The following is a 26,057-nucleotide window of genomic DNA, read 5'->3' on the forward strand; positions in this document are numbered from 1 at the left end:
CACTTGCCCTGTGGGACTGGGGCTTTGATAGGTCTCTGGTAATGGGCTGGGCTTCTTTCCCTGACCCAGCCACCCCACAGGACCGCAAATCTCTCTCTGATTTCTCATTGAGGTTCAGTGCCCAGGGAGTTCCCATGGGGTAGATGGCAGGGTGGGACTGGGGGTCTGGCCAAGGAGGCTCGGGGTGGGGATCAGCCCTCCACCTGGGAGGTTGTCAGGCCAGCATGGTCCACAAAGTTCTCATCATTGCAAAGAAAGCCCCCTCTGCACACTAGTCACACCATTCTCCCCCTCCTGGGAGTCTGTCCCCTCACTCTCCTGCCTGACAGCCAGCAGGATGGCGACGGGGCAAAACTCTGAGGGCTGCCCTCCCCGGTCCCACCCTCGACATGCCTTCTCATGCGGTCCCCCAAAGGTAGCTGTTGCATAAATTCCCTGGCTCCGAGGAGGCTGGGGTCTGCAGAGAGATGACCGGGAAAGCGAGGGCTGCAGGGGGAAGAGCTTCTGACTGAGAGCCGTGAGTCCCGGATTCTTTTGTTCATCCATTCAACAAAAGTTACTGAGGGCCAACTAAGTGCCAGGCACTCTTCTAGATCCTGAGGCTATGGATGTGAACAAAACAAATAAGATGCCTGCCATCATGGAGCTTACATTCTAGCGGGCAGTGAGAGACCATAAAAGAAAAAGTAGATAAAGTATAGAATATGGAGAAAAATAAAACAGGGAAGATCCCCAGGGATGGGGAGTGTGCAGTTTTTAAAAGGTGATCAGGGACAGTCTCACTGAGAGGGTAACATTGGATCAAAGACGTGACACAGGTGAATTTCAGTCCTGACTCTCACTGTTGGCTCCTTGGGGAGCTGGGAGAGTTGCTTTCCTTCTGGGTTTTCCTGGAAAATAATCAAACAAATGGACTAACCTAAATCAGTAACTTACCCCCATTTTTCCCCCTGCAGCAGACTCCTTTAGTCAAATGAAGAATTACCCAAAACCCTGTAGATTAAGATTCCCAGACAAAAGACAGAACACTCCGTTAAATTTGGAATTTCCAGGAAACAATGAATCTTTTTTTAACATACGTATATCCCAAGTATTGCATGGGATGTATTCACACCAGAAAAGTATTTGTTGTTTATCCGAAATTCAAATTTCACTGGGCGTTCTGTCTTTTTGTTTGCTAAGTCCTGCAACTTATGGGAGCAGAAGGTACTTCTCAGCGCTCTGCGGCTCTCCTGCCCAGCGGCCTCTCTGAGCCTCCGTTTCTCTGGGGGAAGGTATTGCAGAGAGATAGTGATGGATCTCCATGGGAAGAATGAGCGATCACCACATTCCAGAGTTCAGCCTGAGGTAAATACCAGGCCAGGAGTCCTCAGATCATAGAGAGTTTTCACTCAAATACCCAAGGAGAGAGTGTCCCACCCAGCGCCTGGTGACGGTGGGTGCCCAGAAACTGTGTTTTGTTTGGGTCTAGTTTTCTGGAAAACCGCCTTGTCCTCTCCCCCGCCAGGCTTTCTGAAGGCCAACTTCTGGTCCATTTATCCCAGATGGCCCCTTAGCTCCCCAGGGCCAGGAAAAGGTTGACAGAGCATGTTACTGAGTCTGGGAAAGGACACAGGAGGGCTTGGTGGTTTTCTCTCTTCCTGGAAGTTTGCTCATTCCTGGGGTGGTTGTGGAGCTGGGTTTGGCCCTTTCACCTCATTTGTCTTGGAAGGGCTGGCCTCGGGCTCTCCCACCCAGTGAGAGCTTAATTGGAAAAAGGGTGACATTTTTTTAATGAAAAGCAAAACCACCCTCCAGGCTAGATAAAGAGCAGAAATGGGAACTGCAAAGTATCGGAAGGTTCCTGGCAGGTACTAGAAATGGTCTCTTAATGGCATGAAGTCGAAGAGAGGCCAACGGCTCCTCCAGAGCCCATAGCTTCGGAACATGCTGTGAGCAGCTGGGACTCCTCAGCTGGTAGCAAGCACTTGTTTTCTCCCTGGGGTAAAATCAGTAGCCAAGGCAGTCTGCTCTCAATTATCTGCGTTTTGGCTTCTCTGAGGTGGGAGACCTTCAGCGTGAGGGAGAGGAGGACCGGGGACAGAGGGGAAGGGGTGAAGGCGGTCCTGAGGAAGGCACGACAGGTCTGTGCCCATCCCTGTTAACTACGGCTGGGTCACAAACCACCCCAAAATACAGTGGCTTCAGACAACAATGTATCCTCATTTCTCGTGGTTTCTGTGGGTTGACCGGGCTTAGCTGGACAGCGCTCCCTTGCGGTCCCTCATGCGGTGGGCTTCCGACGGCAGCAAGCCTCGACCAGCCTGGGCATCCGTCCAAAAGCACTCCTTCATCCATGTGCCTGGTGCTTGGGCTCAGATGGTGGGAAGAGCTGGGGGAATGGTGCCTGCACAGTCCCACTGTGGTGCTGGCTAGGCTTCCTCACAGCATGGCGGTCTGACGGTGGCGGACTTCTCACACCGTAGGGGCTTTCTCCAGATCGTGTGTTCCCAGAGACCAAGACAGAAGCTGCAAGGCTGTCTATGAACCAGTCTCAGAAGTCACACGGTGCTACTTTAAAGGCCAGCCCAGGTTCGGGGCCTGAGGGGCTACACAAGGTGTGTGAATTCTGGGGGCGGAGTTCATGGGGGGCCATGTGAGGGGAACTAGCTACACGTGTCCTTTCTGCGGGGCTGGGGCTGGGGTGGGACACCAGCTGGTGGAGGACGGGTTGCCTATCAGCCCAGCTTCTGGGCAGAGCAGCGATTGCTCACTGATGTAAACGATACCCCCAAACCTCGAACGGTAGGGTTCTGTGGCACAAAGAACCAAGAAACCTGGGTCCTTGGACTGGATCTAGTTTTCTCTAGCTGTGTGTCTTTGGGCAAGTCCCCAGGCCTCTCTGGGCACTGCCTTCCTCATCTTGAGATGGAGGCAATTGGATGAAATCACTTGAAGCTTCGTCTCAGCCCCGAATTAAGAAATAGAACACGTTATGTGAGTCCATCACAGAGCTCAAGCCTCTCTCCCTCTCTCTTTCAAAAGGCAAAGCGACAAGCGTCCCAGGGCCATTTTCAGTACAACTAGAAGAACCAAGTCACCTGTCATCAATCCTCCCACTTTCTGGAGCCCCCAAACCCACGTGGCTAATTGGTATGTCCAATTCGGGGGACGCAACATGTCCCTTCCTGACTGCACGTGTGAGTGCTTGTGCATGTGTGTACGTGTGTGCGGGTCTGTGCTTGTGCGGGGTCAGTGTTGGGCAAGTGTCCCACTACACATTGTTTCTCCTCAAGAAAAGACTGCCAACTGGGTAGTTTATACTGGAAACAGCCCGGAATATCTCACTATTTCTCTGACTATGTGTTGCGTGGCCTTTTAATTTAGCCCTCATTCCAAATGCATGACACGTCCTTTTGACACCTTGAAGAAATGTTTCTCAGATGGCAGGCTGGGCACAGCAGCTCCAGGCTGCGAAAGGAAAACACACAGCCCTGAAAATTAAAAGTGATTTAGGTCCTCTCAGGAAATGCCTTCCTTCAGGCTACTTGATGTGGTCATTTATTAAGTGACTTAATCAGGAAAGTAACACAATCTCAGAGCAATTAAGTCCCTTTCTGGGCACTCCTGGATCCTCCCAATTACGAGGCGGGTAATGCGTTCATGATGGGACTATCAGAAGAGAATCGCTTCCTGGGGCTAAGGAATGGTTAGCTGCTCAGCCAGGAGAGCCCTGTGTTGCTGAAAAACGTACTTAAACCACCAAGTCTGGGGAAACTTCCCTTTTGATTGAATTTAAGCAGTTGTTAGCATGGTTTCACTTGCCCGACAGTGGGACACGTTAAGGTTAGAGAGTCACAGCCCATCAGAGTATAAAGAATCTCAAAGCTCCCCTTATCCACACTTGCCACCTCTCTGCCAAGGAAACACAGAGAATGACAGTGCCCAAGGCCATACACCTTGCCTTTGCAGATTTGGAACCAGCACCCAGTCTCCTTTCTTGCATGTCAAGCCACTTGGCTAAACTAGAGGGGAAAGGGACCCTGGGAGGCTCTGTTGGAATGGTGAGGGGACATTCTGGACTCTTCAAATAACCAGGTGTGGCTCTGGAGATGAGCAGGGACAAATGGACTCGATATTGCAGAAGCATCCTGTGCAAGGGTAAATGGCTAGATGAGTGCTCTGTGAGAGAATATGTTCAAAAATGTTTATTGAGGGCCTACTATGTGCCTAGAACAATGCTAGAAACCAAGAATACAGCAGAGAGCACAGTCTCAAGCCTAGTGAGGGAGCTTATGCTGGAGGAGGTGAGGAGGTAGGCAGAGAAGGGACGGGAACAAGTGGATGGCTGAATGGATGGATGAGTAAATAATGGATGGGTGGAGAGATGGATAATAGGTGAATGGATGGATGGACGATTGGTTGCCACACTTAGAAAGCTAGGAGAGCAATAACACAGGAATAAGTTGGGCCTGGAGTCTGGCCCTGCCCTGCAAACCTGTCCCCCAGCCAGAATCACCTCTCCTGCTTAGAACAACTTAAGGGTCATCCAGTCCTCTGTAATCCATACCCTACCTCCCACAGCTGGCGCTCCGAGACTTGCCTTTCACCGCAATCCCGGTTGATGTCATTACAGCGCCCAGCACCACCACTAATCAAACCCCCTCCTGCCCCTGGGCTGGGGTGGACACCCCTTGCTGGAATGCCCTCCCCCTCTATTCAGCACCTCTGCTCACTCCAGGCCTCTCTTCCTGGCCTGCCTGGGCCACGGGCCTAAATTCTTCCGGGACATGTGCTGTATCTGGCGAGCTGGACTCGTCTCCCCCAGCTCCTGCTATGTTGCCAGGTCACCAAGGAGAGCAGCTGTCTTCCTCTTCAGGGTCCCCACAGAGTGGAGCATGTGGCTGGCCACACAAGGGATGATCCATAGAAATTCTGGGAATAATACCCACTCCGGACAAAGTAAATGGAGGAGGACCCCAGGGCAGGTGCCTGGCTTGGGCTCATTCCCTAGGAAAGTCTGAAACCTGGGCTGTCCTCCTAGCACCTGCTTCATATAGCCCCACACCTTCCACCCCTTTCTTGGGGGCGTCCCCTCGGAATCAGAACTGGGTTGAGGCCTAGCATGCTGGGCAGGGATGGGAGACAGGCCTCTTGGGCTGTTGTACTACAAAAACTACCCTTCTGAGCTGGCCAGTGACTCAGCATCTTGGATCCCAAACTGAGAAAAGCTCTTTTCATCCTGGCATGCAGGAGGTGCGGAGGGTCCTGCTGACTTTGTCAAATCCCGGCACCTGAAGGGTGGACTGCTCTGCCAACCTCCTGACCAGTCAGGAAGGGGGAAAGAACACCTCCTATTGATGTGCCTTGCCACCCCATTTTATAGATGGAAAAGTCGAGATCTAAACAGATCAAAACCTCTTAGGGTTCCCCAGGTCATTCCTCTTTCTCCCCGATGTCTGGTCAGGACTCCTCTGAAGGAGGGTTGAAGGGTTAACTCTTATTCAAAATGGCTACAACTCTGCACTGGAGGAAGAACCCCTAAATACACATCAATTTCATGGGGGTCCTTAACCAGTTTTTGTGCCTTTGGCATCTGGTGAATCTGTCTATGCACCCCTTCTCAGAATAAAATTTTCTAATGCATAAAACAAAGCATGATTGCAAAGAAAACAAATTATGTTGAAATAAAGTTATAAAAGTAATTTTTTAAAGTGATAGAGTAACATACATGCTTCTTTATTAACATTTTAAATGGCAAGATCTAGGAGCGCCTGGGTGGCTCAGTTGGTTAAGCGTCTGCCTTCAGCTCAGGTCCTGATCCTGGGGTCCTGGGATTGAGCCCTGCGTCGGGCTCCTTACTCAGCGGGGGGCCTGCTTCTCCCTCTCCCACTTCCCCTGCTTGTGCTCTCTCTCTCTCTCTCTGACAAATAAATAAATAAAATATTTGAAAATAAATAAATAAATGGCGGGCGCCTGGGTGGCTCAGTTGGTTAAGCGACTGCCTTCGGCTCAGGTCATGATCCTGGAGTCCCGGGATCGAGTCCCGCATCGGGCTCCCTGCTCTGCGGGGAGTCTGCTTCTCCCTCTGACCCTCCTCCCTCTCATGCTCTCTGTCTCTCATTCTCTCTGTCTCAAATAAATAAATAAAATCTTTTAAAAAAATAAAAAAATAAATAAAAATAAATAAATAAATGGCAAGATCTAGCAGCAGGTCTGATAAGTACCAAAATGTCAAAGTAGAGATGAACATAATAATTGCAAGATGTCTGCATCAACGCTAAGATGGTATGAAAATACCCGTGGTTTCTGTTGGTGGGCAAGTCATCAATATTGCCTAACACTGTGATGGTGGAAGCCTACATTCTTGAAAAAGCAGCTAAATTTCAGAGAGGGATTGGTGGAAATGCAGATGCAATTTTCTTCCCATCCAAGTTCACAGCTAACTTGAATGCTGCCCACTGGACCTCTGAGTCAGCATCATCACAGAGTGACTGACTATTTAATGGTGGGATCGCGGGCAAAAGCCTGACGTCCTCCTACCTCAGACCCAGTCCCCAGCACACCTCCAGACCCTGAAGGAAATGTGTTCTGGATTGAATCAAATACTTCTCAGCTCTCACCATGAGTGAGGTGTGGATAGCAGACTACTCCTGCCTCCGTATCCAGCTCATTCCTGAAAGTTCGGGGCTTTTCATAGAGGGGCTTTATTTTCATTTATATATATTTGGAAGCAGAGGGAGTTGTCCCGGACCTGCTAATGGGAGACCCATACAGCAGCAGGAAACATTCAAGAACAGTTCATCCTTAGGAAAATACCCACCCTCTGACACACCAGCCGGCTTGGGAGACGTGGGGTGCGGGGCAGTCGGAAATGAATCTCCCTTCCCGAATGAGCCGGTTATTTCGGCGGGGTGGTTTCCCTCCTGCCCCCCCACCCTGGCTGAAAGAAAACACCAGTGAGGTGTTGCTGTGCTGGCTTGGCTTCGCAGCCCGGCTCAGGTTGTCCCTGGGACCGGCCCGGAGGGGGGGGCAGAGGGTCCCAGCCTGGCCACAGCGCTCCGTCGAGCAGGCACCCATGAGCCCGCCTGGCATCTGCACAGGCTTCGGGACCCCTTCCTTCCCCCTGCTCCTGCCCAATGGTGGCCAGTGTCCTCAACATTAACTGAACGGTTATGCTGCTCAGAGGAGCAATCTAGGAGAGTGGTTACAGGCTCAGACTTTGCCAGCAGACCTCAGTTCAACTCCTTGCTCTGCCACTTCGATAAATGTGACCTCAGTGCACCCCAAGCACCCACTTCACCATCTGTAAGATGCGCCTAATAATGATATCCACTCTAGAGGGTTGTCAGGGAAATCACTGAAATGCTGACTTTAAAGCCCTTTGCTCGGTGCCAGCACATAGTAAAACATGCAATAAAATATAGCAATTACTTATAAATTAAGTTTGTTTTTGAGCTCCTGCTGGGACAGGGCACCTACAGTGTGCTGGGCCATTTCCACATTCAAGGATGGGCAAGGGCTGCGAGGGAGAAATTACTCAATCAGTTAATTTTGAACAGCTATAGGAAAGGAAAAATATTTGGTGTTTAAGGAAATGGACCATATTAACTAAAGGCTAAAAACAGTACCTGCCCTCGACAATGGGACTGGCTGGATGAGCACAAAGATTTTTCCATCCACTTGTGCTTATCAAGCTAGTGGCTGTGAAGGGAGGCAAAGGCTCTGTTCTTGACCCCCAAATGGGGTGCTAGAAACTCCCAGGAAGCACCACAGACCCAGCGGGAGCTCAGGGCTGGGGGTGTGGCGTCTGTGAGTTCCTGCAAGAGAATGCCACCTTCTATGTGCATGTGCATATGGGCATTTTCTTGGGAAGAGGACTTTCCTTGCATTTCTGACTGGATCTCTGACCCCCAAAGTTAGGGAGCCCCCGCTTTTCATACACCATCTTGTATGGTTCTCAGACTACAATTCAAACACCAGTCCTTTCTCTGCCATAAGACTGCATTTGCCATCCCTGGCTGTCCCCCGATGGGGCCAGAATAAACGTGCTTCGGGGGGTTCTGAATATTCCTACATGTTTTGACTTTTCCCAGAAATCTCACTGTCTCACTTTGGGGAGCTGGAGGGAGAGAGGTGATGAATGCAAACCCTGGGAGGCCTTCCCAGGCATAGCTAAGGTAGGTCAGGAAGGCTTAGCCAGACTTTAGTCTGTCTCGCCCTCTATCCTAATTCCCTGTTGTTCAAACCCTACATTAAGACCACCTTTTCAAAGAAGGCTTCCTTGCCCACCCAGACACACAATATTTCCTTCCTCTCCACCTCTGTGCCTGGCCGTTTTGACAGCTTCACACAGCTCGGTTCTGTTGCCCTACTAGGCCATGAACTTCTAGAAGACAGAATAGTGTCTTCCTCTCTTCCCCCCCCCCCCCCCCCCCGACAGAGCCTAGCACAGAGTCGGACTCAGAGTAGAAGCACTTCAAATACTCCTTAGACTGATACTTTAGGAAAGTAAGTATATTTGTTTCATTGACCGGAATGGGATGAGATTGAATTGAACTGAATTGCTGGTAGGTATTGTCAGTATTGATGTGGGTGACATTTGACCTTCCAGAAAGGTCTCAGGTTAAATATGAGCTAGGAAAAAAATCTAGTAGAAACTACAGAATCCTTAAGAATGACCTTATCCCCAGCCCTGTCCCAAGTATCCACAAAGTCTGTAGCACGTTGAGCACACAAATTTTTCCAATGAAGAACACCTGCTATTCAGAGGGGGAAAACCTCAGTCACCGAATGTGTTTATATTTTCCGATTTCAGCCTCTACCCCTTACCAGCTAAATCTCCTTCCCCCAAACACCCCAGGTATGACTAAACTCTCAAAGAGAACTGGTTTGGGGATGACCCAGAGGTATATTCACCAACCCATCGAGGGTGAAATGGTCCCCGTGACTTCAGGAATTATGTTCTCATGTGAGTATGAATGTGTGTATTCCTCATTTCCTACGAATATAAGTACATATGTGTTTGTGTGTATCCACATGTGTATGTGTGGGGACAGGTATTTGTTTATATAAACATTTATTTATATGTGTGTGCGTATACATTCCTGTTTTGTTTCTGTGTGTGTGTGTGCGTGTGTGGTCTCCAAACACCCTCTAAAGAAGATCCGAAATTAAAGTCTTGCTGAGACTACAAAATGTATCACTTAATAATCTTGGAGGCTTAATTTAAGCCTTCCCCACGAGGAAATCTCATTTTGTGAACCGCTCGTGGATTTCATGGTCTGAATCTGTTCCTTGTCTGCGTGAGTCTCTTCATGGTGCCTTTCCCTGGGTCTGCCCTCCTCCTGGCCCTGGCTCTAGCCCTCCCCATCTTGTGAGAGCCTCCGTTTAAGACAAGGAAACTTCACCCACTCGTACCTCAACTTACATCCACATTAGACTATTTTTGTTTACTCTCTAATATTAACTTATTGCTTAAAATTACATATTTTTATTGTATGTCCTCTGTAGCAAGTTACAGTACATGTCCTTTGAGGAGGAATGCGCTTGCTAGTAGTACAATATACTAGATTGTATCAAGAGCTTTCATAGGCCCCTAAAAGTATTAATCAGATGCTGAAAGCATGGGGAAAGAGGAGGCTTGACTCTCACAGCCATGGGTGGAGACGATTAGTTGGGTTCATAGCCCATCACAGACCCACTCAGAAAAGGACCTGAACTTCTGGGGTCAATGCTGGAGGACTGTGCCCACTATGGCTGGGAATATGCACTCAACGGGATGTGATTTCTTGCCCCTACAGATCTTCATGGATGTGCACATATGTCCTAGGCGTGTGTGTGTGTGTGTGCATGTGTGTGTGTGTGGTGGGCAACACCCATGACCTCTGAGTTTTCAAACACCCCCAGAGTCTGGATGTTGACTTTGGCCAACATGGGCTCTGTGTGCAGCAAACTCAGCTTATGGAGTCTAAAACAGTGAGTCCTATGTGGTCAGAAGTTCAGAAGAGCACTTTCAAAAGCCCAGATCCTGCCAATTCTAACGGGGGATCCAGCATTTATTTCCACCCGTATGCTGGGACAGCATGAAGGGTCTTTGGGATGCTGTACATGATAGACTAGACATTAAAAGGGAAGGAAGGGGTATGGCCGAAGTGGAGGAGAGGATGACTCAGAAAGATTTGTTTGTAGCTATAACCCTTATGTCTATTTTGGAAGCTCTTCCTAGGCAACATTAATTCTGGCTGAATAAACTTATAACAATACTGAAAGTTTACCAAATGGTTCATGCATAGAATTACAGTTAGCCTTCACACTAACCTCATGAGGCAGCTGTTAATATGAATCTATTTGCAGAAGAAGAACGTGAAATATTGTCCTAATTTAGGCATCTCAACAAAGGCGTGGGCCACAGTGGCATGGACCAGGGAAAAGAACTGGAGCGCCCTTCAGGGTGGGGAATTGCCCCAGCTGGGTCCTGGCCCATGATGGACAGCATGTGGGCAATGTCTGCTGTCCAGTGGGGACTGGGGCACTTAGGATGGATTCCCCACCCTAGCATGTGTGTTCAGGAGCTCTAGTCTAGGGCAGGCAGGAATTGGGGAAAGTATTATCCAAAGCCAGATAGAGGGCAGCTCAGAGTTCCACAGGCTAAGATCTATCAGTTACCCCAGCCAGCAGCTGGGGATGTGGGCACAGTGTCTGCCCCCTAAGGTGAGAGGGCAGGGAGGCTGGGGTTTAGGACAGGTATTCTGATCCAAGAGAAAATTGGATTGTTAAGAGGAAAGCCAAATGTTCTCATTATCAATTGCTGTGTAGCAATCACTCCAAAACATAGTGGCTTAAAACAACAGCAATCATTTATTTTACTCACGAATCTGCAATGAGGACAGGGCTTGGCAGGGATGGCTCATCTCTGCTCTTTGTGTCTCAGCTGGGACCATTTGACTAGAGCTGGAAGATCCACTTTCAAGATGGCACACTGACATACTGGCAAATGAGTGCTGGTTGCTGCTTGGAGCTTAGCCAGCTCTGGGGCAGGGCAGCGGGGGAGGTCTCAGTTCTTTTCCACAGGGGCCTTTCAACAGGGCTTCCTTACAGCTTGGTGGCTGGTTCCAAGAGCTGGTGTCCCAAGAGAACTAGGCAAAAGCTGTATTGCCTTTCCTGACCTGGCCTCAGAAGTCATATTGCGTCACTTCTGCCACCATGACAAGCCTGCCCAAATTTAAGGGGAAGAAACATAGACTACCACCTCCACACACACACACACACACACACACCTCGAGAAGAAGAATATCAAAGACACATTAAAAGAAGAGTATATGGGATGGAGATACTGTCATAGCCGTCTTTAGAAAATCAAATCTGCCACACAAAGGTAGATTATTAACATCATCCCTTTTCAAAAATATTTTTTGAGAACTTACCATGCGCTAGCTGAACCAGAGGATCCAGTCCCTGCCTTCAAAGAGCTCACAGCCTGATAGTGAAGCCAGGTACGAAATCAAGGGGTTGTCGTACCATAAGACGGTGTAATGGGGGGGATGAGAATAGGAAGGTGACATGGGCACTGGTGTAGAGCCACAGACCCAACCTGGGGGAGGAAGAGCATCAGGACAGTTTTCCAAAGGAAGTAACATCCAATCTCAGTCCTGAAAAATAAGGGGTTTGGGAATGAGGGAGAGGTTTCCAGGGAGAGGGAATAGGACACACAGAGGTCTGAGGGAGGGAGACTGAGCCCTTAACTCCGCTGCAGTGACAAACAACCCCCAAATCTCAGAGGCTTCCAGCCACGCACAGTATTTCCCACTCATAATAAATGCAGGCTGCTGGCCACTTGTGATTCTGCTTTAAGTTGGGGCTCTGCTCCATCTTCTTTTTCATCCTGTGACACAAGCTGGAGCAGCACCTGTCTGGGGGATGAGGGCAAAAGAAGAGAGAGTCCTGGTGGCAATTTGCAATGTCTCTAAAAGCTTCTGTTCACCCACTGACATTTCATTAGTCAAGCTTGTCATGTGAGGGTCAATGAGGCAGGGACTTAGGCTTCTCCCATAAAGGAATAAGTAGGTGGTGATGGATATGTATCACAGGAGTGGAAGAGTCCATGGAAATTACTCAGGATGGCTGAAGTGGGCAGCGTGGCAAGATGAGCTGGATACGTGCACAAAGTCCGATGACAAAGGGCTTCAGAAACCATGCCTTTAAGGAGTCTAAATTTCATCCTGAGGTTAATAGGTGCCGTTAGAGGGATTTAAACACAGAGTGGCACAATCGTATCTGTGCTCTAAATTGGTGGCTCTGGATGATTCTTGATTGAAGGACAGAAAAAAAACAGCACACTGCGGGGAGTGAGGAGAAAGGGGAAGCCAAGGAACGAATATTTGTTTAATGCCTCTTATGTATCAGGGACTAACTTCTACATTCCGTAGCAGACTAGAATAGTAGCCCACCCATCACCTCATTCTGCCATGTCTGGGCTCACGGTCCCTGCAGATCGGCAGTGGGCCATAGAGTCCCCCCCCCCCCCCCCCCCCCCCCCCCCCGATTTGCCTGGGGGGACATGACCCAAGATAAGCCTACAAGATTTCCCTCCCCCCCTTTCTCCTCCGTCCCTTTTTGCCCTCTCTCCCTCCTTCTCCCTCTCTCCCTCTCCCCCACTTCTCTCTCTCCCTCTCCCCTCTCCCCCTCCCTCCCTCGCTCTTCCTCTCCCCCTCTCCCTTCCCCCTCCCTCTCTTTCTCCCCTGAATTCCAAACAGGGGCAGAGATTCTAGAGTGCCTCCTGAGTGGCTGAACCAGGGGCTCAATGAAAAGCCAGGGAAGTATGAAAAGGAGTGGCACCAGGGAAAGTGGCTCTTCAGAGAGAAAACAAGGACGGACCTTCAGAGGGGAGCAGAGGAGAGACCACTCTGCCAAGAGGAGGGAGGAAAAGCCTTGACTTCTAACTATTGTCAGGTTTCTGGATCCACCCCTGTTAAGGACAATGGTGTTCCCTGCCCTTGAATCCATGAACCCTGCCCATGAATTCCTATAATAAATTTATTCTTTTGTTTCTCCTGTTAGTCTGAGTGGATTTCGTGGTTTGTACCCCAAAATACCTTGACTAAGACACTTGAATTCTCTGAGTCCCCCAAGTTCACCCCAGGCATAATGGGACCCTGAGTCCGTCCAGACTTTACCAGCTTGGGACTGAGGCTGCTGTACAGCTTGCCCTGGTCCCAGAGGGTTCCTGCCCAGTAGGGGCTAAGACTGAAGGCCACAAACCCCATGGCCTGGGGGCTGAAATCTCAGGAGGGCAGAGATGGCTTTTCCTGGAACCTAGAGCCATCTTTCTGACATCGGCAAGCAACTCTCAATCACTGGGAGCTGGAAGTGCCCAGAGAACCTGAGTGGAAAGGAAAGAAAGGCTTGGGGGTGAGGGGGGAGAGCTTGGTGGAAGGCTGCCCCAGTGAAGTGGGTCAGAGCCAAATGACCCGGATGGAAAAACTCAGGTTTTCCATAGCTGCTGGACTTGTATTTAACTTCTCTGAGCCTCAGTGTCACCACCTGTAAAACGGAGCTATGAGTTATGCCTCGCTCATGGAGGTGTTTTGAGACTATGTGAGATACCACAGTTCCTGGCACATAATAGGCATTCAGCAAATTCTTCCAGTTACTATTATCCTATTATTTTGCTATTATAGAGGAACTCAGGGCAGTAAGCCTTATGGTTTATAGTATGGGTTTTGGCATCAAGGACTGAAATTTCATAGGCTCTTTACCATCTGTATGGTAAGTTGGTCAAGTTGCTTAGCCTCTGAGCCTGTCTCCTCCTCCATAAATGTTGATAATACCCATTTTATAGCATTATGGCACCCACTATACATTAGTGTACTGCTTTGTGCCTAGAGGATACTCTCTTAGTGGAAGCTATTTTTAATTTTAACCCATAACAAGCTCTATCTCAGGACACAGGGGACTGATGAGGAAGGAGTTGGGGGGGGTAGGGGTTTACTCTACGTCACAACACAATCCACACCTATCTATGGAGCTTTCAGTGTGAATTCTGCTTTGTGAGAACAAACACAACAGAAGAAGAAGCCTTGGTCTCCACCCCATAGGAACATGCTATGTCACACTTGTATGCAGCTGTCTTTTGATTTCTGAGAATTGTCTTAATGAGACCCAAATCCTGGAAACACCATAAGCTAATGCAGAACATTATGGCAGCCAGAGCTCTCCTGTTCCTCTCCAAACAGGGACCCAGCCTTTTCATGTACATTAGTTCATCTCCTCTTCCCCAAACCCTGGGAGCAAGGTGTTTGTTACGCCAACTTTTTATTCTCCCTAGACTGGCAAACTGACTCCATAAGATTAAGTGACTTACCTTTGGTCACACTGTTACTAAGTGGAAGAGGCAGCGTTTAACCAGATGGCCTGACTCCAAACCCTGCACTCATCCAAGGCTGCTGCGGACGGTGAGCTGCAGAGACCCAGGTCGTCTCTTGTGTGCAAGTTCTGACATTTCCAACTGCTCCAGAACCTCCAGCCACAGCTCTGAGCATTTCCCACAGTGCCTAGCCCAGGTCTGGCCATACGATAGAGCTCTGATAATATTTGTCACCTGGAAATTAAATCTGTCTTTTGACACTTAAGTCGGGTGCTTTCTGAAATAACATTAATTGTATGTAATTATGCAAACACACTATCCCCACCACATCCTGATAACAATAGCCCTAATTATCGAGCACCTATTGTGAACCAGATGCTGCATAAACTTTATCCCTAATCCCAAATGCAACTGTATTCAATTCAACACGAAATTGTTGAATGCTTATTGTGCGCCAAGCACTGGGTCATTATTCTCATTTTCCAAATGAGCAAAATAGGCTCCAAGATTGAGTAATTTACTCAAGTGGTGGGTCTGGACCAAGGACCCAGGTCTGATGACAAAGCCCACGCCCTCTGCTCAACCCACACGACTGTCCCCAGTTGTGAGCATTTACTAACAGTGCAACTATACTAGAATGATTGGAACAAAGATGGTAATTGCCAGAGGGCCAACCACACCTGTCATCACAAACGCGATGCCACAGCGCTACCAGAGGACCTCTATTTGAGGCTGACATTGACCTGGTCCCTCTGCAGCAGCCTCATGCACAGGTTTTCCTAAGCTCTGTGCCCTCCCCCAGCAGGGCCGTATCTTGTTTCTACCTACTTTATTAGAGCGTTTTCACAGCACAGTGCATAAATTAATTAGCACACAGTCTTCGATAGGAAACAGCCCCTGGATTTTAGCCTTAATTCACAGAGACAACAAAATAAAGTATTGGATTTCCAAGCTAAGAACAATCTGGCTTTTTCCAGGTTCCCTTTAAAAAATGCAGAACTTGGTGGAAAGCCCTGTGTGCCTGCTTTCAATGGCTGGGGGAGAGTGCCCCCTTGCCCAGGTGCCACCCAAATCAGGAGAGCCAAGAGCAGTCACCAGCCAGGGGGAGGGGGTATCACTGATGAGTGGGACTGATGCATTGTAATTAATGCTAATAAAAATAGATACTGCAGGAGAGAGAAGTGCCAAGCCAGGAATCCCTACTCCCGGATAGAATTTCTCACAGGTAATGGAAAGAAGAAGAAGAAAAAAAAAAGTCACTTCTTATAGGAAACCTAATCTACACGTTGCCTACAGAGGATTTTTGTAAAGTAACTAAGGAAATGCAACTAAAGACAGCAGCCCCAGAAAAATTAGACTAGCTCGACTTAGAAAACTTTCTTTCCTGCAACCCAAGGGAACCTGGTAACGCTACAGGCGGAAAGAATTTCTAAGAGCAGCGCGTTCAGTCTGCAGTTTCTATGCGGTCCTACGGAGACTCCAGCACCCAGTGCTTCCGGTTGGAGGAAGCCAGCACAACTCTCGGAGACTTCCCCTACAAAGAGGACGAGAGCTGGGAGGGAAGAACAGGGGGAAAGGAGAGGAAAAGGGCCGTTTTCCCATTGGCCTGGTTCTTCTCAGTTGCGGCTGTCAATCAAATCCCACTGGTCATTCTGGCATCCATTCAAACATTTCCTGGGCACCTACTGTGTGCCAGGCAGATCCAGATCCTGGGGGGGGGGGGGGGGGGGCGCTGGAGGCAGGGGGTGGAGTAGAGGTGGTGGAGTTACGAGGGTGAAAAGCCGGTGTCTGGTCCCCAAGGATCACGTGATCAGACCCCGGCAACCTGGTGCGCCTCCGAGGGAGCGCACCTCCTGGACGCGCCCCACTGCTAGTGGCCTCTCTGCCAGAGCAAACGTCCGGCTAGTGCTGGGGGCCGGTGGGTACGGAGGCACCATCGGGCCCTCCCGGCGGCCTCCCCCTCCTCCGCTAGAGGCCTGGGAGCGCTGCGCATCCCCCCAACGACCCGGACTCTGGGACCTGCCGCTTGGGGGCTCTCGCGGGCAGACCCGGCCAAAGGCAGGTTTAGGGACGCAAAGGCCCTCTGCGGCCCACACGAAAGAAAAAACAACAAAAAACAAAAACAAAAACAAAAACCGGGCGGCGGACATAGGCGGCTTCCTGAACTCAAAGCCGAGAGCCTGGCCGCCTCACCGGATGCCCGGCCCGCCGTGCCCGCGCCCCAACCTCTCTCTAGGCGAAGGGGCCCGGCGTCCCCTGCCAGCCCGGGAGGGAGCGTGGCGCAGGCACGAAGGGACTCCAGCCCTGACCGTGACCGCGGGCGGGGACAGAAGGCCGCGTGAGCGAGGCTGGGCGTCGTCGGAGGGTGGGCAGCGCCTGGGGCCTGGGTACCCGCCTCAGGTCCCACTTGGTCTCGCCCGGTCCCGGCGCCTCCTCGGGCCGAGTCACCGGTTTGGCGGCCTCCAAACGGGCCCCGAGCCCTAGTTCTCGCTCTTTTCGTTTGAACAAGAACCCCTGTGAGCCCGCGACCTCCAAACCGTTGTCTCGGGAGGGCCTTCTAGGCCGCCCCGTGGGTCCGGCCCAAAGAGGGACCCCGCTACTCCGGCCCTTGGGGGCCTGTGACCGTGCCAGGCACGTGCGGCGCCGGCGACGGCCCGAGTCGCGCCGTTTCCAGAGGCCTGCCGCCCGGAGCCCAGTGCCCGAAACCTTGCCCGGGGTTGGGGTGCCGTGGAGACCACTTTCTGAAATGGAGATTTATGTGAGCGGAATGCCTGCGCCTTGACTGCCCCCAAACGTTGGGCAACACAGAAAACCGTGGGGTGCGGGGTTTTGCAAATACCCCTCTTGTCCTCTGGGCCGCCGGGCGGCCATGCAACCTGAGGGAGCCCAGGGCCCCGCGGCAGGGAGGCTCCCCGAGCTTCAGCGCACACCCGCCCTGCGCCGCTCGTCCGCTTGCAACGAAACGCGTCGCAGCCGAAGGCGGGAGCGGGAGGCCCGGTCTCAGCGAGCGTGCTGCGGGAACAGAGGGCTCTGAGATCGCGGACGCCGGCTGCCCCCACTACCCACAACACCGCCCCCCCCCCCGACGGCGACGCCCCAGAACCCAGCCTGGTGCGAGCTGGGGGGAGGGTCCGAGGGGGGCGGTGCCAGGGCCATAGTCTTATGCCCAGGGGATTTCTGCAGCCTTCAAAGCCTGGAAAAAATAAAGATTAAAAAAAAGGGGGGGTTCTAGTGTTCTGCTTTGGCACCGAGCCCCCCCCCACCCTCGCCCCCTCCTCTGCTGGTGTTAGAAATAGCCTGTAAGCAGCCCCTCCTTAGATCTTCCCCTTCTTTCCCAAATGGCCTCAACCCAAAGTCAGGGAAGCCCTTGGGGGGCTGGCGAGGCTACTTTCTCCCTTCCCCAAAAGTTCTGCTAGTGGGCAATGTGCTAGCGCTGGGCTGGGCAAGGGGTGCCATCTGTGGGGCCCTGGGGCCTTGCTCTGGGGAGCTCCCTGCCCAGCTCCAGACACAAAGGCCGCAGGCTGTCCCTGACCAAGAGTCAGGGGCAAAGGCATTCTGTCAGTGTGAGCTCATTGGAACACACCCATCCACCTGTGCTGCAGCCTTCCAGAAAGCGTGATCCCAGGGGATTTTCAGCACACCTTAGAGAGGAAAGGAGACATTTTAGTGAATCCCAAATTTCCACCAATCTACAAAAGTTTTCCCCTTCCCAGCCACGGAGCCTCTCCTATTTGTGCTTACTGAAATGGCAAGTGCAGGTCTCCCCAGTATGTCTTAGGGAAGGAAGGAATGTGGGATTGGGTAGATTGGGGTGGGTTAGAACCAAGGCTTCTCCAGCAGCTGCCTCTAGCACCGCAACCTGGGGCTGAGATCGCCTTAAAGTCATGCTGGCATTTATCAAATCCTCACCCAGATACCTCCCATGTGCTCTGTCCTGTGGCAAAGACTGCCAAGAAAGGGGCTAGGCAGGGAGGGGGCTTCAGACTGTGAAGAGCCTAGCTGAGCTTGTAACCTTTTTAGGGCAGGCACTCAGCTGTCCCGGCTAACAAGAGGTTCTAGCCCAGACCTGCTAGAGCCAGTTTCCTACAAATATGGGAGGAAGGGGAGAGCTGGTCGCGTACGCTTATACACCCATACATTGGGTAATGGTGTTCCACGTTTTCTGTGCTTACTCTGTGATGACTTTTCACATGGCACACATGATATTATCCAGGTCCACGGCTGTTCTCTTGGCATGGGTGACTCTTGGGCTTGGCAGCCGGGGGGCCCAAAAAGGGCAAAGCTGGAAAGAACAGTGAGTCTGAAGTTCCTGAAAATGTGCCTTAGCTGAACAGAGCCGGGCCCAATTCTGGGGGAAGTTCAATCTTGAAGCTCCAAGAGTTCAGGGAGGGGTATATTCATGGTGGAAACTGTGGCTGAAGTTGCAAAGGTCACCTGCCTTTTCAAGGTGAGGATTCTCAGAGCCAGCCCAGCCCAGAATCAGCAGGGACGCAAAAGATCACACAAGCCTCATCTAATAGTGGGAGAAAGTGAAGTGGAGCAGACCATAAGCTGGCCCAGTCTTACACCAGGAAGCTACTGCCCAGGCCCACTCACTGACACCAGTGAGTGGTGTCAGGGCTCCCCCACAGCCCAGCCTGACCTTGCCAAGATGTAAGATGGCCATGGTGAGAGCTGGGACCAGCCTGCTGTCATTAACCATGTGGCTAAAGATGAGGTCTTGAAAAGAGTAGGTTGCCCATTCTTGGGGGTCAGTAAGGAAGACTCCGAACATTAGTGCAGCCAGGGACAAATACTCCCCCGTGTCTCCCAGAGGCCTCTAAGACTGACTATTGTGTGAACCCTGGGCAGCACACAGGACTCTGGATAGAGTGGCCTGGAGGCAGCAGGGTTCCTCTCAGCCAACTGACAGAGGCTCTGAAGATGCCACCTGCATTTCTACAGGGAGCTGTCCCTGGCACTGGCTTGGATCCTACTTTGACAGCCCTGGTCTCAACACACACCGGGCAAGTCCAAAAGCAAGTCTTAGGGTGAGTCCCAGGGTTCCACTCTTTCATGCCCGCAACTCCCCCAGAGGACTTCTAGAATGCTAGAGCAAGGGGAAACTTTTGGAAATCTTGCTAAGGAGATGAACACTTAGAGAAACAAACACAGACTTTTCTCATAGACACCAAGCAAAGCAAAAACTTGAACCCAAGGTTCTGGACGCCCATCCAGTGCTCCTAGCACAACCTCCGGAGAAAATTAAAAAGGATGGGGGGAAAAGAAATGTGGCCTAGACACAGGTTCCACAGTTCTAAGCTGAGGGCAGAGCCCAGGCTCTGTGCTGGCTTGGGTCCTGGAACTAGAAGCAAGGTTGACTCCAGCCTCCAACAGCTCAGAGCAAAGACAGGAAACGGAAGTGGAAAGGACCAGTCCGGGAAGAAGCTAAGCCCCGGGCTTTTCAAAACCGTAGAAACAGCAGCAACAACCCTCCCCCTCCAGATTTTCCACCTACTCTCCATGCCCTCCTCCCAGAGAACCAGCACCACGTGTTTCCAAACGCGCCCTTACAAAGACACAAACCAGGATCCCCTTTTTAAGACCCTTATTCCGGAGCTCAGTGATCTGGTTCCCAGGCTGGAAGTGCCCGGAGCCAAGTCCGAGCTCAGAGGCCAGAGGGCGGGATGGTTCTTGCGCCCACTCTGTCCTCCCGGACCACCCACGGGGGAAGCGCCACGGGCGTCCTAGACTCTGCCCTCGCCTCCCCGTGGGCCGACTGCCGGCGCAGCAGACAGAAGTCAATTTCCCTAGAGGCCCCAAGTTAGTGCCTGGCGTTTCCCGGGCCGTGGGACCCGTGGGGTTAAGTGTGAGTCCCCGCCCGGCGAAGAGCCGAGAGTGCCGAGCTGGGGCGGTACCGACCTCGGGGCAGCCGGCCGGGTTAGAACAGAGAGGAAAGGCGGGATCCTCCACGAAGTTGTGTTCTCAGGCGTCCGCCTGCGGCCACTGCCAAATCTTCTCCACTTCTGTCTCCTACTCCCTCCCCCTTTCCCTCGAAGACCGCCCAGGTCCAGAGTTCCTAGGATGGGGGCGGGGCGCTGTCCGCAGGAAAAGCCAAATCTTTGAGAGGCGCCCAAGCATTTCCAAACTCTCCCATCCCACTGGACCGCTCCTGGGCAGAATTTATCCCCAAAACTGCAGACCCGGGAGGGCGCTGAAGACCCGGAGTGGGGGTAGGGCACCCAGGGGCGCCTCGAGAAAGCTGTTTCTTCCCCCTCGAGGTACCCTCCACCCTTCTCCCTCCTCTTCCTCCCAGCACCCCCTTAAGCAGTTCCCCGCCTTCTCCTCTCCCCTCTTTCCTCCCCACCTCGATCCTCCCCTTTTCTTCTCCGGGCGTCTCCACCCGCCCCCCGCTCCCGTGTCCGTCCCCTCCCTTGCTCTATGGGCGTCCGCCCCGTCAATCACCACCGCCGACGGCCCCCGCCCGGTCCTCTCCGCCTCCCAGGTTCTTGGAGCGCCTCCCGCTCCCGTCTCGGGCCGCCCTCCGCTTTGCGCGGAGCCGGGCGATCTGTCAGCGGAGCCGGCCGGGGGGAGCCGCCCGACCCGCCGGGGCTCGGGTTACCAGTGACTGACAGCGTCTCCATGGCGAATAATTTGACTCCGACTATTGTCTGGCGCGGGCAGGCCCCGGGTCAGATAACCAGACCAATCAGGGCGCGGGCCGCCGCGCCTCATGCCCGCTTAGAATAATATTATTAAAAAAGCAGCGAGCGAGCTAGACGGGAGGGAGAGCGAGCAAGAAGCGAGCGAGGGAGCGGCGGGCGGGCGCGGAGCATGCGGAGCGGCGCCCCGGGCGGCCCCCGGGCTTGGACGAGGGCGCAGGCGAGGCGCGCAGGCGGCGGGGGCGCGGAGGAGCGCGGCAGCCGCGGCGGGCGCGGGGACGGACCGCAGTGACTCGGGGTTCGCCGGGAGAACGCGCGGGGCCAGGGGGGCCGCCCCGCCCGCCTCTCGGCCCGGACCACCCGGCGGGGAGGCGCCCATGCCGGACGGCGCAGCGCGGTGAGGGCGCGCGCGGGCGGGCGGGGACGCAGCCGGCACCATGTCCATGCTGCCCACCTTCGGCTTCACGCAGGAGCAAGTGGCGTGCGTGTGCGAGGTGCTGCAGCAGGGCGGCAACATCGAGCGGCTGGGCCGCTTCCTGTGGTCGCTGCCCGCCTGCGAGCACCTCCACAAGAATGAAAGCGTGCTCAAGGCCAAGGCGGTGGTGGCCTTCCACCGCGGCAACTTCCGCGAGCTCTACAAGATCCTGGAGAGCCACCAGTTCTCGCCGCACAACCACGCCAAGCTGCAGCAGCTGTGGCTCAAGGCGCACTACATCGAGGCGGAGAAGCTGCGCGGCCGGCCCCTGGGCGCCGTGGGCAAATACCGCGTGCGCCGCAAGTTTCCGCTGCCGCGCTCCATATGGGACGGCGAGGAGACCAGCTACTGCTTCAAGGAGAAGAGTCGCAGCGTGCTGCGCGAGTGGTACGCGCATAACCCCTACCCCTCGCCGCGCGAGAAGCGCGAGCTGGCCGAGGCCACGGGCCTCACCACCACGCAGGTCAGCAACTGGTTCAAGAACCGGCGGCAGCGCGACCGCGCGGCTGAGGCCAAAGAAAGGTACGAGTAAGTAGAACTTCGGCGCCAGCTCTCCCGGGCTCCAGGGAGGGGGTCGCGGGGCGTGTGCACAGCCCCCAGGAGAGGCCTAAACTGGGTGCTCGGTCCCTGCCACGGCCCAGCTGCAGCCTCGTCTGACACTGCGGGCCTTCAGGTCTTGTGGGAGACCGAGAGGGCAGAAATTTGTCCAAAGCGGGCAAAGCGATCGGGGAAGTTGTCAGTTAACTCCCTGGTCGCTTGTGAACAAAAGTGGAGAGGCAGCGAACTTTGGGGCGAAAGCAAGACAGTGGCTGGATCATATGCAAGGGGGACACAGCTGGCAGGGTCTGACAGTCTTCGGAAGGACCGAGGGGTTCGGAGGGCGACTATCAGGGCTGCAGATTTGGGGCTGCCTGTGCGAATTCACCGGCACTTCCCCGCACTTCCTGTTCGCCTTACTCAGCCCTAGGCCAAAGTGTGATTAGGGGTCAGGACTGGGATTGATACTTTCCTGGTGTGACCTGGATGTGGAAGGTCCTGGGCAAGAATATTCATTGTCTGGGTATGGAAGTAGAAAGGGAGACTTTTATCCTGCATGGGAAGGACCAAGAGGAGCAAGGCGATGGGGCGGAAGTGTCAGCTGTAGGAGAGCAAAACAGAAACACATGCCCCTTTTCCTGCCCTCTTGGACCCAGCAGTCCTTCCCTGGCCTGCCAGGCTCTTGACTCCTCTCCCCTCAGGCCCTACGGTCTTTAGTGGGGAGGCCGGTAGGTCTGGGGTAAACTGAGAGCAACAGAAGGCCTGGGAGTTGCTTGTCATCAAGGAAACCAGGATTTCCTGAACTAGCTTAACAGTTGACCATTAGGCCCTTGTGGCTGCCAGTCTGTGGCTCCTCTGAACCCCAAATATGAAGAAGGAAATGGGAGAAAAACCGATTGTGGGAACAGAAATTCAGCCTGAGTGTAACAGCAAAACAAGACACCTGGGGTTGGTGGAATGGGGCATGTGCAGCCCAGAGTAAATGATTAGGGTGGGGGGAGGTTGCTGAACAGTGGACCCAGATCTCTGGAAGTGGAAGGGGGAGCTTCAGGCCAACCCTGGCCTCTCAGACAATGAGGTTGGAGTATGTACAGTTGTAAGGTCTCCATTGCCAGCTATGTGGGAAGTTCCCTTCCAGGAAAACAGAAAGAAAAGGTCTTGGGAAGCCAGTGAGGAGAAAATCTACCCCAGATTCCAAATCTCTAGATCTGGTCGGGGCTGACCATCAAAGGCAGAGCAGGAGGTGGGTTCTCCCTCCTGGGGTCCCCCTCTTCCCAGCCTGGCATGCATCCAGACTCCTGAAGAACTAGGTTCTCAGGCCAGGCCCCAGGTGAGGGCTGCAGAACCCCTCAGTTTCTACATGATGGAAAAGTCTAGGCCAGGGTTAGCAATCCCCTCCATGCTTCTCCCAAGGGGCTGCCTTCCGAGCCCCCAGCTTCTAGCCTCCCAGCCGAAGTTTGCACTGTGCCACCAGGGAAAGGGAGTGCTATGTCCTCAGGGCCTTGTCCTTAGGCCCAGCAAGGAGAGCCCTCACAAGACCTGCCAGGTTGGAGCTAGAAAGAAAGGACCCTTAGCTCCAGGAACCTGACCCCCAAAAAGAGATTTGCCTTAAGGGGAGAAAAGCAATGGGAGGTGAAGGCCCATGAGATCCCTAACTTCAAATGGGGCCCTCAGCCTAGGCTCTAGGGGCCCTCACTCTCCTGGCCCCACTGCTACTGAGCAACCCTGGCTGGGGGAACCAAGAATCTGAAAATCCAGGCATCTTCCCTTTCTTCCCTGTCTCCTTCCCCAACTCCACTGAGCTGCTCCCTGGGCCCCTCTCCTCTGGCAAAGAAATGTTAGAAACTCAGTGAAGGGGGGAGGGGGCCAGAACGTACAGAGAACAGGAAAGATATTCAAGAGGTTAAGAACAGAAGAGGTGGGGGGATAGAGACGGCACAGTGAAAAGGATAAGAGAGAGAAATCTTGTATTGACCGATTAAGAGAACTGGCAGAAAGCGCGAGAGCCCGAGGCCAGGCCGAGAAAATGGTAGAAACCGAAAACACCCGCAGGCAGCGCCGGGCGGCTCTGGCGCGGAGGCGAGCGGCGGGGTCTGGCTCCGGTTGACGGGGCGGCGCAGAGCGGCCTCGGTTTCCCCCGTTGACCCGGCTGCTTTGCTCCTGCATTTGCAGGGAGAACAGCGAGAACTCCAACAGCCACAACCCGCTGGCTGCGTCGCTGAATGGCAGCGGCAAGTCGGTGCTAGGCAGCTCGGAGGACGAGAAGACGCCGTCGGGGACGCCAGACCACTCGTCGTCCAGCCCCGCTCTGCTGCTCAGCCCGCCGCCGCCCCCCGGGCTGCCGTCCCTGCACAGCCTGGGCCACCCTCCGGGCCCCAGCGCCGTACCCGTGCCCGTGCCGGGCGGAGGCGGCGCGGACCCTCTGCAGCACCACCACGGCCTGCAGGACTCCATCCTCAACCCCATGTCGGCCAACCTCGTGGACCTGGGCTCCTAGAGCCCCGCCTGCCTCGACGCGCTCGCCTTCCAGGCTTGGCGCTGGGGACCGGAGAGACGGTGTCGGGAGGGCGCCTTGCGCGGGCGGCTCCACCAGGTACTGAAAGACCCGCTCGCTGAGCGGGCAGAACCGCCGGCCGGGGCAGGGTGGATGGCTCTTTGGTTTGGTCTTTGTCCGCCGGGATTTGTTTTCAACAAGTTGCTTCTGAGATCGTTTGGAGCCCTGGGACCCGGCCTTGAACCCGCGAAGGGAATAAATTATACATTCTCATACTCTCTCTCCCGACCTTCTCATCCCTTCTTTCCTTTTCCCTCCCCTTCCCTTGCCTTCCTTGCTCTTTCTTCCAGATCTTTTCCTTTCCTTCTCTCTTGTCCTCTCTACCTCCCCTTCTTGCTTTCCCCGTTCCCCATCCCTCTATATTTCTGGCTTGTCACCCCTTGGTAGGTTTCTGTTTCTCTATTTCTGTTTTTCCGTTTCACCCCTGGCCGGCCCCTTGCACTCCTGGCCCCAGGGTCTACAACCCCTCAGCCTTTCTCCTCGTGCGCGGACACCTATTTGCGTCCTCCTTCCTCCCTTTCCTGGGTGGACGTGGCAGGGGGAAGAGCAGAGGAGCCGGGCCTTCTCCAGAGGCCCTGCCCGGGGTTCAGCGGGGCTGCAGGTGTCAGCTGTGCTCCTAGTAACTTCCGTGCAAGAGAAAGGACCATGGCACAGGGGCCTCTGAGCATGTCCCAGCCTCTTGCCCCTCTCTTTCTCTCGGTGAGGCCCGCCACGCTCTCTCCTCTTCCTCCTGGGACTGTGGTCACAGTGCTCCCAGCAGAGTGTGCCTCCCGAGCCACGGACTTGCCGTCTCCCTGTTACGCCCTCATGTGAATGTTCTTCGGGAAATATTTCTGCTTTTATTTTATAATAAAATTAGAAATCATAAATATATATATGGATATATACCACAAGGCCCGTGATCTGGGAGTGCAGCAGTGTCTGATTTCCCTACAGGGACTCGACACCCCGGGTGGACCGTTCTGGGCAGCAATGTCCCCAGGAGCCCCAGAAACCGGGATCCGCCTTCCCCCATACACGTCGCTTGTATCAGCCCTAAGGTGAAGGGACTGAAAACTCTGAAACCTCCCCCCTCCCCCCAAAGCCCTCCGCCCCCTTTCCTGTGCGGGAAGCTCCCTGCAAAAGCAGGAAGGGGGTGGCCTGCTCCTCTTGGAGACTCTTCTCCCCCATCAGCGGAGCAGGGCCCTCACCCTCCTCTTTCTTCATTTCGGGGATGAGGGTAAGAAAAGAGACGCTGTGTGCCGAACAAGGAAGGGACATATGTCTGGAGATGCCAAAGCTGGGGAACAAATCGGGCCACGGAGGTTTCCTTCGTGGAAAGAAGGTCGCAGTCCCTAGAACCTGGTGGGACGCCCTGGGCAAATTCGCTGGCCCCAAGGGCAGCTGCTGAGCCAGTGCAAAGCCCGGGTGGTGCGTGTGGACATGGAGCAAAGGTCTCCAAGCTCAGAAATCAGTCGTTTTGGGACGGTGATGAAAGGATGGGGGAGGAAGGGAAGTCCGAGGAGA

At 53.5% G+C, this 26,057-nt stretch overlaps 1 protein-coding gene across 1 annotated transcript; it reads left to right on the forward strand.

Annotated features, from left to right (window-relative positions):
- The first annotated feature begins 21,130 nt into the window (after positions 1–21,130).
- SIX2 (SIX homeobox 2) lies at positions 21,131–24,494 on the forward strand. Its single transcript, XM_021701249.1, has 2 exons — positions 21,131–21,982; positions 24,170–24,494. Exons 1-2 carry the CDS (start codon positions 21,423–21,425, stop codon positions 24,492–24,494), a joined length of 885 nt encoding a protein of 294 aa, XP_021556924.1. The 5' UTR covers positions 21,131–21,422.
- Positions 24,495–26,057: the final 1,563 nt, after the last annotated feature.

This window comes from Neomonachus schauinslandi, chromosome 10, assembly GCF_002201575.2.
Source record: "Neomonachus schauinslandi chromosome 10, ASM220157v2, whole genome shotgun sequence".
Taxonomy (NCBI): domain Eukaryota; kingdom Metazoa; phylum Chordata; class Mammalia; order Carnivora; family Phocidae; genus Neomonachus; species Neomonachus schauinslandi.